The sequence below is a fragment of the Malus domestica genome, chromosome 01, assembly GCF_042453785.1.
Source record: "Malus domestica chromosome 01, GDT2T_hap1".
Lineage (NCBI taxonomy): Eukaryota > Viridiplantae > Streptophyta > Magnoliopsida > Rosales > Rosaceae > Malus > Malus domestica.
Genome location: NC_091661.1, coordinates 21,935,559 through 21,948,988, shown reverse-complemented (window position 1 = coordinate 21,948,988; position 13,430 = coordinate 21,935,559). Strand labels below are relative to the sequence as shown.

Below are 13,430 nucleotides of genomic sequence, written 5' to 3'. Positions count from 1 at the left end.
TAGTTCCGAGGCTATATAGATCCTTCAAAATATAACTTCAAAACTTATGTATAAAAATCAAAGTGTGTTACTTCATTTGATTAGATTTACTTTGACAAATGTAGTAGCCGATCTGACCAGAAGAGCAGCATATGAAGGAAAATCATACTGAAAATTTCGGATAAAGCTCGGATAGGACCTCTTGCTGCTTGCTGAAAAATAGAAAGACTGTTGGTGTTAGAGGAGCACAACCGGAGCCACCTGAAGCAAAGGAGCCACCAGTTGGAATATCTTCTCTCTGCAGGTTTGGGTCAAGATATGCTGCTAAAAGTTCCTTGATTCCCCGCCTTCCACTACATATATAATTAAAGTTTCGAAAACAGATAACGAAATATAGTTACTAAATAATGTGGATCCAGATATAGTTACAGTACTAAACTGCTAATACTGTAGTCTATATCCATCCATCTAGGTACAAATCAACGTTTTAAAAGGCAAAGGAGAAGGCAATGCGTTTTATGAATGGCCTCGAGGCCACCTCACGGTATCTAAAATTATATTATATGATTATATAAAGTATAAAACTTTGCAAAACAAAATATCTATAGCCATTCAAAAGTGCAGAAGTCACAGACAAGTTTAACTCAGAAAAATACGAACAAAGAAATTATTCACTCAAATCCTCTTCATCCAAATCAAAGGTAATATCATCTTCTTCATTGCCAAGTCTAGTTGAACTTGAACGTTGTGTCAAATAGTCTTCAAAAGAATCTTCTGACTTATCCTTCAAAATTTTGTTTCTTCGACTCGAGGTTTCCTCATTAATGCGTTTTCTTTTGTAGGTAATAAGAACTCGAGGTTGAGTTGGCTCATGGGGCGGAGTAAGTTCACAGAGAGTAGGCTCACGAGGAGGAGGAGGAGAAGGCTCTCTAGGGTCTCCAACTTGTGAGTTATCTTCATAAATGGGGATTGGCACATTCCTTACGGCCTCCGCATTGAACAATGACTCATCTTCAAGCCATCTAGGATCTTGGGGAAGAACGGGATCTTCTCGTTCCGTTATCCATTCATCATCCGAGTCAATTTCTTCTACAACAATCGGATCACACCTCCCACTTCTTTTAAGACTTCGCTCGCTTAAAGCCAAATTATACTTCACATATGCTAAAGCATTTAGCCTTTTGTGTTCAAGTCTATTCCTCTTTTTTTTATGAATCTACAAAAAAAATTTAAGAATTTAATCATTCATTTCATTTGTTCAAGTCTAATCCTCTTAAGCAACATGACATATAAAAAAAAAATAATAATTATTTATGTACCATTTGGAATGTGCTCCAATTCCTCTCACATCCCGATGAACTACAAGTAAGGCCAAGAACACGTATGGCAAACATCATCAACTCAGGTGTTCGATACCCAAAACGCTGCCACCAACCCACTAAAAGAAACCAAAGTTAACAAACCATATTAATCAGGTAAGTTTAAACTTTGAACTTTAATTTAAAGGCTAACATAATAATATGTTAAGAATTGACTTCTTAGTTCTTACAAGGTGTTCGCCTTTTCCTAGTTTTCATTGCCAAAGGATCCGCAAAATTACCAAGTCTACGATCATATGAGTCCAATTGGATATCCGCATCTTCACGTTCTTTGGAATTTCCAAGCATCCTATCCATGCAAGCAAACAACCCTTTTCTTATTTCTTCAGTATTTGAGAAATTATCTTCATACCGAAATTGTGGATTCAAGTAATAGCCTGCCGCATATAATGGTTGGTGAAGTTGATCGTTCCATCTATAATCTATCTTTTTCCAAATTGGCATATACTTTTTCTCCACTTTGTTAAGATTGTTAGCAATTTTCTCTTTTACGACATCTATCAACTCATATATAAATCCCATGACAGGTCTCTCTTCCGAGTCAACCTCTCTCAAGACACAAACAAGTGGAAGAACACCTCTAACGCAAAAGGAAACTCTACCCCAAAACTCATGATCATGTATCACATAATACTTAGCCAACTTTGCTTCACGGGATTTTGCATAGGTACTTTCAGACCATTCTTGGGAGGAAAACAAAGCAACAAGATTCTCCTTTTGCTTTTGTAAGATTTGAAGTGTAAGAAAAGAAGTGGCAAACCTAGTGACTGCTGGACGAAGAATTTCCGTATTGTTGGTGAACTTTCTCATCAAAGCGAGTACCCATTGATGCCCATAAAGATACTTCGTTATACACTTAGCATGTTCAAGTGTGTCATCAAAACATTTCATCTTAGCAATATCCTTTAGCATCAAATCAATGCAGTGAGCCGCACATTGAGTCCACCACAACTTCTCTTTTCTCTCCATAAGTTTTGCCCCCACATTCTTGTAGTTGGAAGCATTATTGGATATGACTTGAACTACATTCTCCTCCCCAATTTCTTGTATAACATCATCCAAGTAGCCATATAACAAATCTCCATTTTTAATGGAGGCTGATGCATCAACCGATTTCAAAAACCATGTACCTCGAGGGCTATTGATAAGAAAGTTAATTAGACACATACTTTTACCATCTGACAATCCATCCATCATAATGGTGCATCCATATCTCTTCCAAGCTTTTACATGATCTTGCATCTTTCTCTGTACATCATCAACTTCTTCTTTGAGCATCCAAGTCCTATACTCATGGCTTGTAGGAGCTTCAAAACCGGGACCAAAGTCGGAGACCGCTTTCATTGCTTGAAAATAATAATCTGAGTTTGCCGCATTGAATGGAATGGCACTAGTGTAAAACCATTGCGCAAGTTTTCGGCACACTTGTTTCCTTTCCTCTTTTTTGAAAGGTGTATTCAATGTGGCTTGGTGAGCTTCTAAAGAAACATACCTATCTCCCTTTGACCTTGGTGGTAGAGTTGAACCGTGTTGTGAAGCTGGAACACTCTCGCTCCCGCTCCCACTCCCTCGAGAGCTATTTCCATAGTATGCCGTTGTGTTCACTTCCATGTCCACACTCTCACTTTCTTCTTCGACACCACAACACAATTCATTACTAACTTTCTTTCTTTGTTTAATTCCTTTAATATTAGCAATGCATTGTGCCTTGACATTTGGTGGGACTTTTTTACAAATAGCCATTCCTCCCGAACTTATGCCACCCAAGTGATGTTTGAATCTAGTAATTGAGCCCGTGCATTTCTGATTACAATACACACAATAGAAATATCTGGACACCGGATCAACATCTTTTGTCCATTGCCAAGCAAAATCTTTCTTACTAGCACTAGTACTCATTCTTCAGCTTTAATATCTTCTGCCTAAAGATCCTAAACAATCAAGCAAGCATACCAAACAATTAAGTACAAACACAACAGATTATCGGAAATTTGTAGCATGCAAACCAGAAACAAAATGAGGCAGATTATCAGAACATGCTAGCCACAGTTGAAAAGTAAATACTTATATAAAATAAATCTATGAATTAATGACAGAATAAGCACATAAACTGATGAACCTAATAGATCTTTCCCTGTGAAGTGGCCCAAAAATTGAATTAAATCAAAAAATTGAGGAAGGCATACGATGCTGGTCTCCTCTCTCCTATCTCACTCTTTAATTAACAAGTATACGTTGATGCTGGTGATGAAATTTCTTCAATGTAGGTGAGAAATCCTAACCTTAAATTTACAAATTTGTTGTGAGAAGAAACCGAAGAGGGATGTCGCTAAAGGTCGGAGAAGAGACAAGGGACGTCGCTGAAGGTGGGAAGAGAGACCGAAGAGGACGACGGTGGTGCCGGTCTGCGTGCAGCGCTGCTCTGTTTTTTGTGCCCAGTGCGAAGTGACTGAAGTGAGAAGAAGGCAAACGAGTCTGAGTTTTACCTATTCAAAACGTCGTCGTTTGGGTTTGGACTGTTTTTTAGAAAAGAGAAAAAAAAAAAATTTTAACGAAACATTCCTCATATTGTTTACTTTAACGAGAAATAATATTTTCACTCTAAAAAATCACATATAGTACTATTCACTTACAATGCATTTTTATTCTTTTAATTAAAACTCAAAATTTTCCAACCATTTTTATTAATTTTTTTAAAAGGTACGTAGCATCAAAAGAAACTCTGTATCCACGCAGTTTTGGATAATCTCAGAAGCGATGATTCTGAGAGCTCTTTTTGTGGGATGATTCGAGTCCGAATACAAATATTTAGATGCTTTTGCTCATATGAACGGACTCAGCTGGTTTAATTACATAATATCACCACCGTTTCAGTTGTCCAGTCCCACAACAATGACAACATCCTACCTTCAAAACTTTGAATACTGAAATTATTACAGAAAAACTTTAGCTTGTTTATTTCATGATTATTTGATTGATTAGAAAGTTTATAAAAATGTTGTTTCTAACTTTGTATCGATGAATTCCTGCAGGCTTCGAAGTTGCGAATAAAGGATGTTGCGGACCTGTAGTCTATATGCAACCGGCTCCAGCCTGCAGGAAATCATACACGTTTAGAAGGGCATATACAAGCATTCGAAATTTATATATCTATACATATGCAGAATCGTCAAAACAAAAACATGCATAGATGCATCAACCCATCTGTTTATCTCTATCTGGAATCTGGATTAGACCGATAGAGAGTCAATAAGCAGAGATGGCATAAAAAAAACACATGTTTAGATGCATCCATCAGTTTATGTACTTTTGTCCCGTATTTGCCTTTAAAATCTCTTATTTTAGACGAAAGTTTTAACGGAGTTACTCAAAAGACTATCATTTTACGTTGTAGCAAGTTCAGAGACCAATACTTACGAATTTTTAGTTCGTGAAACAAAGTAGCTTTAATTAAACCAAAATTCAAAAACCCATACTCCATGTCTCTCTTATAAAAATCCATGTGGAGAAAATAAAGCTGTGAAATTGATGAGCCTACCTACTTTTTTATGGAAAACTCGACCGTTCATCGTACATCGTGTGATTAGTTTTCGTTAGGTACTATTTATATTTAATTTTAAATTTTAAATTTTAAATTTTAAATTTTAAAATGATTTTTGACCACACGATTTACGATAGACAATCCCGATTACTGGTTCCCTAGGATCCCCAGAAAAAAGAATCCGACGGGGATCCTTTTCCCTTTTTTATTGTTCAAGTCTGACCAGAGAGTTTGATATCCTTTGACCGGTTCATTTTAAAATTTTCGCGATTTGAATATAATCAAATAAAAAAAAATTGGAAAATTGACATTTCTTGTGGTAAATCTTAAAAACTCTTTGGTAATGGTAGGTGAAGGTTAAGGCAAAAGGTTAGGCAAAATGTCTCATTCAAGAAGAATGGCCACAAATCATCAATAGTTTTGGAAGTAGGTGACATTTGACAAATAATTTGTTTCTTTTTGGTATATGTTTTTTGCCTGTAACATGCAAGAGAAATGTAAAAGGCTTTTATGTGGTGAGGGGCATTACTTTTGCAAATATTTGTGCTTTCTGTTAATTGGTATTGGTCTGTAATTTTTTTCTTACAATTAGAAGATGTTTTGAGTTTAAATTCCCCAACCTCTATTGTTATATCTACGCATGTGTTTACGAAAGTTATGAACATCCTTAATAGTGTCCCCCCCTCCCAAAAATAAGAAGAAAATTAATGAAAATGGCTTAAAAACTTTGAGTTTTAACGATAAGGACAAAATAAAGGGTAAAGTGAATAGTATTAAGATTGACTTTTTAGTGTAAAAATGTGATTTTTTTGTTAAAGTAAATAGTACCAGGAGTTTTTCGTTAAAGTTCTCAAAGAATCTAATTCCATGGAATTTGAGAGAATTTGAGAGAAAGAAAAAAATCACTTTCCATGGATTTTGAGTTGAAGTTTCCAAGAATTCACATTAATTGTGAGAGAATTCTTTGCATGGACTTAGAGAATTTCAGAGAGTTTATTCATGAATTTCAAGATATTTGTTTGAATTCCCATGAAATTACAGTGATTATTTTATTTCAAGAAAAACCAAATTAATTGGTAAAATTGGTTTGTCCCATAAGGCAAAAGATCTAATCATAACACATGAATACGCAGCAAAATATATTGTTCCAAAGCACAAGAGCATCATCGACCCTTCCAGCATTAAGCAACCAATTTCTTCGAACAGCTACAGAGCTCGATCTACTTCTTGAATTTTGACCAATCCATTTATAGCCGTAGAACAGGCAACTATATCAGGGAGAAAACCTTCTTAAACCATCAGCTACCTTTTCATGTTTGCATAGCTGCTTCACAAGCAAGGTGGAATATTTTATCCATGGTTCATGTCCACAAGCACGCAATTCGATATCCAACAGCAAGTTTTCATTCAAATTCGACCCTTAAAGCACGAAAAACCTCTTTGACGCCAATTCAACATCAAATTAAAAGAAAACATCAATTCGATATCCAACAAGAAGTTTTCATTCAAAATTCAAAATTTCTATGGACCCCAAAACCATCTTTGTGGATTCCAGTTGATCTTTTTGACAATCAAAAGCAGAAAATATTTCAACAAAACACCAAACCATATATAAACCCACACGCGTATTCAACAATGGGGTTTCAAATCCTGATAAATCCTAGACTAGAAAACCCTAACCCTAGAACAAGATTACAATATTCAGACAAGAAAAATATGTAGAAAACATGTGCAAGGTGAAAAGTTTTACCTTCAAGCTACTTTGTTTTTGGAGCAGAATGCGCCGCTTCTGGAGAGGAGAGCAGCATACAAAGTCGCTCAAAATTTTTAGGGATGAGGTAAGATTTCTCAAACTCTTTGGTATTTATAGGCCTCACCTTCAAATCCACCAATTCACAAATTCCTTCAAATTCAATTCGTTTTCCAATACACCTAAATTTTTAAAGACTTTGAAAAAATCACAATTGAATACACCCATATTTCTAAAGACTTTTAAAAAGTGTTTATAATTCTCAATTGAATACACCTAAACTTTTATGAAGTCTTTTAAATTCATAATTAAATACCCCTAAAATTATTAATTCCCCGAAACTCTTTCAGAATCTCAATCAGAATCTCAATTGAATACACCTCTCTAAATGTTTTTTTTTACCACGAAATGCAGTGTGGTTGCGCAGGTTGTGTCACCACACAAAATCCTCAATTGTTCAGATGTAAAAATTGAAAATTTAAAAATACAAACACCTACAATTAATTAGTTTAATTTTTGGTACTGAACTCCCAATATTTCAAAATTAGTCCTGAACGTAGTTATGATTATTTTGAAGTACTAAATTATGAAATCCCCCCTATGAAGAACCTACAAATAAAAAAAAATCAATTTGTGAAATTCTGAGTGGGTTGGTGAGCAACAAAAAATAATTAAAGCGAAATAATCGTAATGATAATAAAAAAATATAAATATGACATATGTGACGTCTCACCTCCAAATTCCCACGTCTGCATTAAGTTATTACTATAAATACTTGGTTCGCAGTCTGGCTCACTTTGTACTGAGCCCTATCTCCCTCCCTCCTTCTCTCGTAATTTCGTAATACAACTCAGAACTCCGCGCAATTTTCATCAATGGCACTCGAGCAGATCCTCTTGGGGATGGGCAATCCTCTTCTCGACATATCTGCCGTCGTCGACGAAGAATTCTTGACAAAGTAAGCCCCCATCTCAGCTTCTTTCATTACAGTTTCCCATCTTCTCTTACTGTTTGGATGCTCAGAATTGTTGGAAAACTAATGAATGCGATCTGTTGATTTTAGATTTCGATTTCTTTCTGTTTAAATTTAATGGGTTTTTGCGATAGATTTGAAAGACTGAAAGCTTTTGTGATTAATTTAAGAAACAGAGGAAAGTGATAAAGTAAATAGATCTGCAGGTTTAGTTGCTTTCTCGATTGTTTTCTGGAATTAATCCAATACCATGGTTGATTTTCCGGATTATGTTAGATACCCAGATGAGCATTGGTTGAGTTTTTGGTGGTAATATCATATGTGACTGTTTCAGTTGGATCTGCTTTGATATAGAAAATGAAAATATAGTTGCTTACTTGATTGAATTATACAAGATTCTTTCTTGCCATCCAAATAAACCAGAAAAGAAAGAAAAGAAGTCAAGTTCAGTGGACCGAATAATTTTACTCTCTACGAGTAGGCATTTGCATGCTTATTTCCTTTTCCTTTCCTGTTGTAAGATTCACTTCCTGTTCGTGTTTGGTTTGATTGTGTGATTTTATTAGTATTTAAGTGTTTCTGCATGTTGGTAGAATTTTTTTTTTCCTTTTTCAATCGATGCATTATATCGTATAAACTAACTTGAGCGGCTTTTTTGATAGATATGACATCAAGCCGAACAATGCCATTCTTGCTGAGGACAAGCATCTGCCCATGTAATTCATTTTTGTTATTATCGTTGGTTGCTTGATTTCTTATTAGCAACTATTGTTCCTTGCTGGCAAAAGGTGTAAGTTGTAAGAACTTAAGTTGAGTTTTTCGATCTCTTAGTTACTTGTTTTTAAGTTTTGAGAGGATATATTTCAAATATAAGTTCATGATTAGTTTCCAGCATTTGCAACTACCTGAAATATTGCATTTGCTGATTCAATGTTTTTTGGATGGTTTTTTCACAGGTACGACGAAATGTCTTCCAACTACAATGTAGAGTATATTGCTGGAGGTAATTTGATAAGTAGTTCACTTCGGTATTTGGTGATCCCATGCTTTATGATCTCGTCTAGAAACTTTACTAATGGCGATGCCTAATTTTTCTGTCCTTTGCAATCCAGTGACTAATTTTCCTTATGTTCATTGTGTTATTTTCAGGTGCTACTCAAAATTCAATCAAAGTTGCCCAGGTTTGTTTATGTTTTTAACTGAACTTTTTATTATTATTTATTTTATGAAGATCTGATTCAATTGTATTATGCTGACAGAAATTTCTTAATCTGTGTGTTGTTTTTCAATAGTGGATGCTTCAAGTTCCTGGCGCAACTAGTTACATTGGATCTATCGGAAAGGACAAGTATGGTGAGGAGATGAAGAAAAATTGTAGACTTGCTGGTGTTAATGTGAGTTTCTTTACATCTTTACATCGGAAAGGATAAGAAAAATTTCTTATCCCTCAGCTATTCTGATTCTTTTGAGTCAAGAAGTATTTATTTACATTTGGGTTCAGGTGCAATATTATGAAGATGACAAAGCTCCAACAGGAACATGTGCTGTTTGTGTAGTTGGTGGTGAAAGGTCAGTTTTACATCTCCTCTAGAAGCTGAATTTGAAATTGTCGTCTGCCAATTTATGGTTCTATAAAGCAAATTTCCTAGGCATTTCTTCTTTTACTTCTGAAAATACCCTGTATCATGCATTTTGATTTCATTTTCATTGCTCCCATAGCGATCCTCGTATCTGTCATAAATTGTTGGAACAAAAGGACCCCTGCATAAAGTTGTATATTTCCTTTTCTTCTCAACTACTCTTATTGTTTATTAAAACTTTGCGGGGATTAATTTCTTGTAACAACAAATTGTACAGGTCTCTTGTTGCTAACCTATCAGCTGCAAATTGTTACAAAACTGAGCATTTGAAGCAACCTGAAAATTGGGCCCTGGGTATTACTTCCCTCGCTCTCTTGTTGAGTCAAAAGTTTATCTTTTCGTTGCTTTTGGTCGCATGTTCTCTCTGACTCACCTTTATACAAACTCATGCTTGACCAGTTGAGAAGGCAAAATATTACTATATTGCTGGGTTTTTCCTTACCGTGTCTCCTGAATCCATTCAACTGGTAGCTGAACATGCAGCTGCAAACAATAAGGTATCAACCATATAGTTTCTTGACAATGTAGTTGGATTCTCTCTTTATTATCCATTAGTAGCTTCAGCTGTCTTCTTTTGCATCTACAGGTATTCACGATGAATCTTTCCGCTCCTTTCATTTGTGAGTTCTTCAAGGATGTACAGGAGAAAGCACTTCCGTAAGTCCCTCCTCCGAAAAGGAAAAGAAATGAAACTAAAATCTCTTTGTAGTTCTTGATCAATGCGGAGTACTGAATTGCCTTTTTGTATAGGTACATGGACTATGTTTTTGGGAATGAGACCGAAGCAAGAACCTTTTCAAGGGTTCATGGCTGGAAGGTGACATTGCTTAGTCTTTGTTCTTTCACATTTCACAGAAGAATTTCTAACCTCTACCAGTCACTAACTATAATGCCCTTGGCAATCAGACTGAGAATGTCGAGGAGATCGCCATAAAGATTTCCCAGTTGCCCAAAGCATCAGGTACGCACAAGAGGATTACTGTGATCACACAAGGTGCAGATCCTGTTGTAGTTGCTGAGGATGGGAAGGTGAAACTATTTCCTGTCATATTGTTACCTAAGGAGAAGCTGGTTGATACCAATGGAGCCGGTATGTGATATCTCACCCCCTCAATGTTATTCGATTCTCTTACCTTTTTTTTTCCTGTGGATCTGGTGGAGACTTAAGTTATTTATTAAAAACGGAATATAAAGCAAGCAATGATATATGACTTGCCAATGCCATTTTGGCGGCGTCAACCATGGATCCAGGCTATAAGCAATTCCATGTTGCATTACTGGTAAAACGAGTGAGTGGGAAATCAGGATTACGAGTCAAGAATAGAAGAAATCTTGCTAGCTCTAAGTTTCTTACTTGAAACTAAAAAATACCATGATGTTTCTTGTGGCAGGAGATGCATTTGTTGGGGGATTTTTGTCACAGCTGGTTCAAGAGAAGCCCATTGAGGACTGTGTTAAAGCTGGCTGTTATGCAGCAAACGTTGTCATCCAAAGGTCAGGCTGCACATACCCAGAAAAGCCCGATTTCCATTAGGGTCATTCATTTCTCACCAGTTGAGCGCCGTGTAGTTTCCGTTCATGGTAGAGTTGGATTTCTTGCTGATGTAACTGTGGCGGCCGGCAGTGTTTTATCTCCTAAACCCATGTATCTGGTATAGGAGTTTATTTGTTATGATGTTAATCTTGTTTGTGATCTTTGTCACATGATAAAAGATAGTTGAATATCAGAGTGCGCAACGAATGAGACTAACAAAATAATAGGAATTTTATTGAACAAACTGAGAATGCCGAGACGGCTACAAAAATCCTAGAGGCTACATTGTGAATGACTTATTCTCAAACTAAATTACAAGCTCTATTTATAGAGCAATAAACCTAAGAAACCCTAATGCGTAAATGCTAAAAATACCCTACTACAAAATCAAATCAAATCTCTAATTAATTTCCTAAATAAACCTAATAAATTTCAACACCCCCCGTCAAACTCATGGCGGTACACGACATGGGTTTGCCAAAGTGATGTGGATGCAAGCTCCATTATGCTAATTTCCGATGTCAATTTCAATATGAAATTTCATCGGTGCAAGTGCAAGATTCCAATGCCAGTGCCAGTGCAAGATTCCAATGCCAGTACCAGTGCAAGATTTCCAATGCCAATGCAAACTTTCGAACGAACTTCTCAACAAACAAGCAAAAAATTTCTCTTTTCTTTTTGATTTTTTTCTTCTTCTTTCTCCTTTTTTTTTCTTTTTCTTCTAGGTTCACGGTGCAGATAGCAGGTGTGTGGTGCGGAACAGAAACGGATGCAGGTTTACAGGACTTCAAGGGGAAACGAACTCGATCCAAGTGCTTCTCGGATCTGGGCTTCGTTAGGGACGAATATGGACCGCGGGGATGGTGCATAAGGTCAGTGAGGCGGAGATGGATCCAGGAGTGAGTGCAGATGGGTTGCAGGCGAGGTATTGCAACATCAGCGCAGTGGTGGGGCAGCAGAGATTGATTGCAGCAAGTTTGCAAGAACAACAGATGGGGTGGTGCAAATTTGGGTAAATTCAAGATGGAAGTCGGTGCAGCAGGTGGGTTCCATACATATGTAGCGGTGCAGGGTGATCAGGTTCATTGAACTTGGCTGCAATGATTGCAACGGTTCGAGCAAGTGCGAATTCAAGCGGTGCGGATACGTTGCAGACAGATGCAGATTCGTGGTGGTCTCGAACTGGGGTTCTGGGTTCAGCACGGTGTGCCTCGGCCCTCCCAAGCAAACAAATTCAACCTTCTCTTCTTTTTTTTTTCAAACTAAACCAACGACAATCTAACAAGGAACAAGATGAACAAACAAACTGATACGAATCAAAGGCAGATTAAATCCCTAAGGATCAAACCTGCTCTGATACCAAGTTGAATATCAGAGTGCGCAACGAACGAGATTAACAAAATAATAGGAATTTTATTGAATAAACTGAGAATGCCGAGACGTCTACAAAAATCCTAGAGGCTACATTGTGAATGACTTATTCTCAAACTAAATTACAAGCTCTATTTATAGAGCAATAAACCTAAGAAACCCTAATGCGTAAATGCCAAAAATACCCTACTACAAAATCAAATCAAATCTCTAATTAATTTCCTAAATAAACCTAATAAATTCCAACAAAGATGACATCGATTGCAAGTTTTTTACAAGTCATTTTCCGTATTAATATAAAAAAAAAAGCTTGAACAATATATTTCAGTCTGATCCTATTTTCACGGTTTAATTTAAATTAATGGCCTTCTCTTGGAACTTGGTTGATGTCCTCGGAATTTTTTAGGGGAATATGATAGAAATAAGTGTACAGTTAGTATAGTAAATGTGTATATATCACGTTTTTCTTATTCGAACTCGAGACGTTTTGTAACATTAAAAAGTGTCACACATAAATATATTACTTAAACCGTTGCTGAGAGTGAATGCTAAGATTTCGTTCAACCTGTACGTGCTTGATGCTGAAAATTACGTGTAAACTTAGTATGGTAATCAATTGGTATTATGCTGTTTAAAGCAGTGTGTCCGCCTTTTGCAATCGAGTTCAAATCTCCCTTGACATGTATTATGCTGTCTAGGATATCGCATTGTCAAATACAAAAAACAGTGATAGGATTTATGTGAGTCATTTACTTCAAGCAGGATTTTGTGGTTAATTACTAGGCTACATGCTAATTCCAGATAGATGCTTTGACTTAAGGAGCCTCTGTGCCCATGTAAAATTAGAAATTAGAGCATGCAAAAGTATATTTTCAGTCGGAATATTGGCATAATTAACTTGCTTCATCATCACGGAATGTATGTAAAAGAGATTTTACTGCAGCATCTAGGAGATGGTTATGGATCGCAAGATTGAGATGTTTATGACTAATAGGGATTTGGTGAAGATTTATAAGACTAATTATAGCATTACGTGGAGTAGATTAAGCTGGAGTAGGACTTGCAATTTCGAGAGAGAGGGCTAATGCTATTTCCCTATGAAGTTGCATTCTCTGAATCTCTACCACGCCGATCACGTCATAGCCGGCACACTAGCTATGTGACTTGGAAAGCTCACAAACAACTTACCCGCAACCGTGACATGAAATATCTTTCTCTCGTTAGGTGATGAGAGAGAAAGGAAAAGGCGTTGCATGACACGGT

The 13,430-nt window shown here is 36.5% G+C and overlaps 2 protein-coding genes and 1 long non-coding RNA gene across 4 annotated transcripts; 1 reads left to right on the top strand and 2 right to left on the bottom strand.

Annotated features, from left to right (window-relative positions):
- Window positions 1-564: 564 nt before the first annotated feature.
- Window positions 565-3,818, bottom strand: LOC103417677 (uncharacterized). 2 transcript variants are annotated; one of them, XM_029100348.2, is made up of 5 exons: window positions 3,641-3,818; window positions 2,119-3,289; window positions 1,529-1,647; window positions 1,299-1,417; window positions 565-1,195 (listed from the first exon to the last, which is right to left on the bottom strand). In XM_029100348.2, the coding sequence occupies exons 2-5, from the start codon at window positions 3,255-3,257 to the stop codon at window positions 647-649; spliced, it is 1,926 nt and encodes a 641-aa protein (XP_028956181.2). In that variant the 5' UTR covers window positions 3,258-3,289; window positions 3,641-3,818; the 3' UTR covers window positions 565-646. The 2 variants fall into 2 exon arrangements, with proteins under 2 accessions (XP_028956181.2, XP_008354060.3); XM_008355838.4 differs by having other exon boundaries at window positions 1,529-3,289.
- A 2,105-nt stretch (window positions 3,819-5,923) lies between these two features.
- Window positions 5,924-6,760, bottom strand: LOC139197449 (uncharacterized). The gene is made up of 2 exons (XR_011582882.1): window positions 6,650-6,760; window positions 5,924-6,223 (listed from the first exon to the last, which is right to left on the bottom strand). It is a non-coding gene; the product is annotated as an uncharacterized lncRNA (long non-coding RNA).
- A 637-nt stretch (window positions 6,761-7,397) lies between these two features.
- LOC103429705 (adenosine kinase 2) lies at window positions 7,398-11,040 on the top strand. Its single transcript, XM_008367865.4, has 12 exons — window positions 7,398-7,607; window positions 8,285-8,338; window positions 8,579-8,625; window positions 8,772-8,803; window positions 8,915-9,016; window positions 9,124-9,191; window positions 9,480-9,556; window positions 9,662-9,759; window positions 9,849-9,919; window positions 10,013-10,079; window positions 10,169-10,352; window positions 10,654-11,040. The coding sequence occupies exons 1-12, from the start codon at window positions 7,525-7,527 to the stop codon at window positions 10,794-10,796; spliced, it is 1,026 nt and encodes a 341-aa protein (XP_008366087.2). The 5' UTR covers window positions 7,398-7,524; the 3' UTR covers window positions 10,797-11,040.
- Window positions 11,041-13,430: the final 2,390 nt, after the last annotated feature.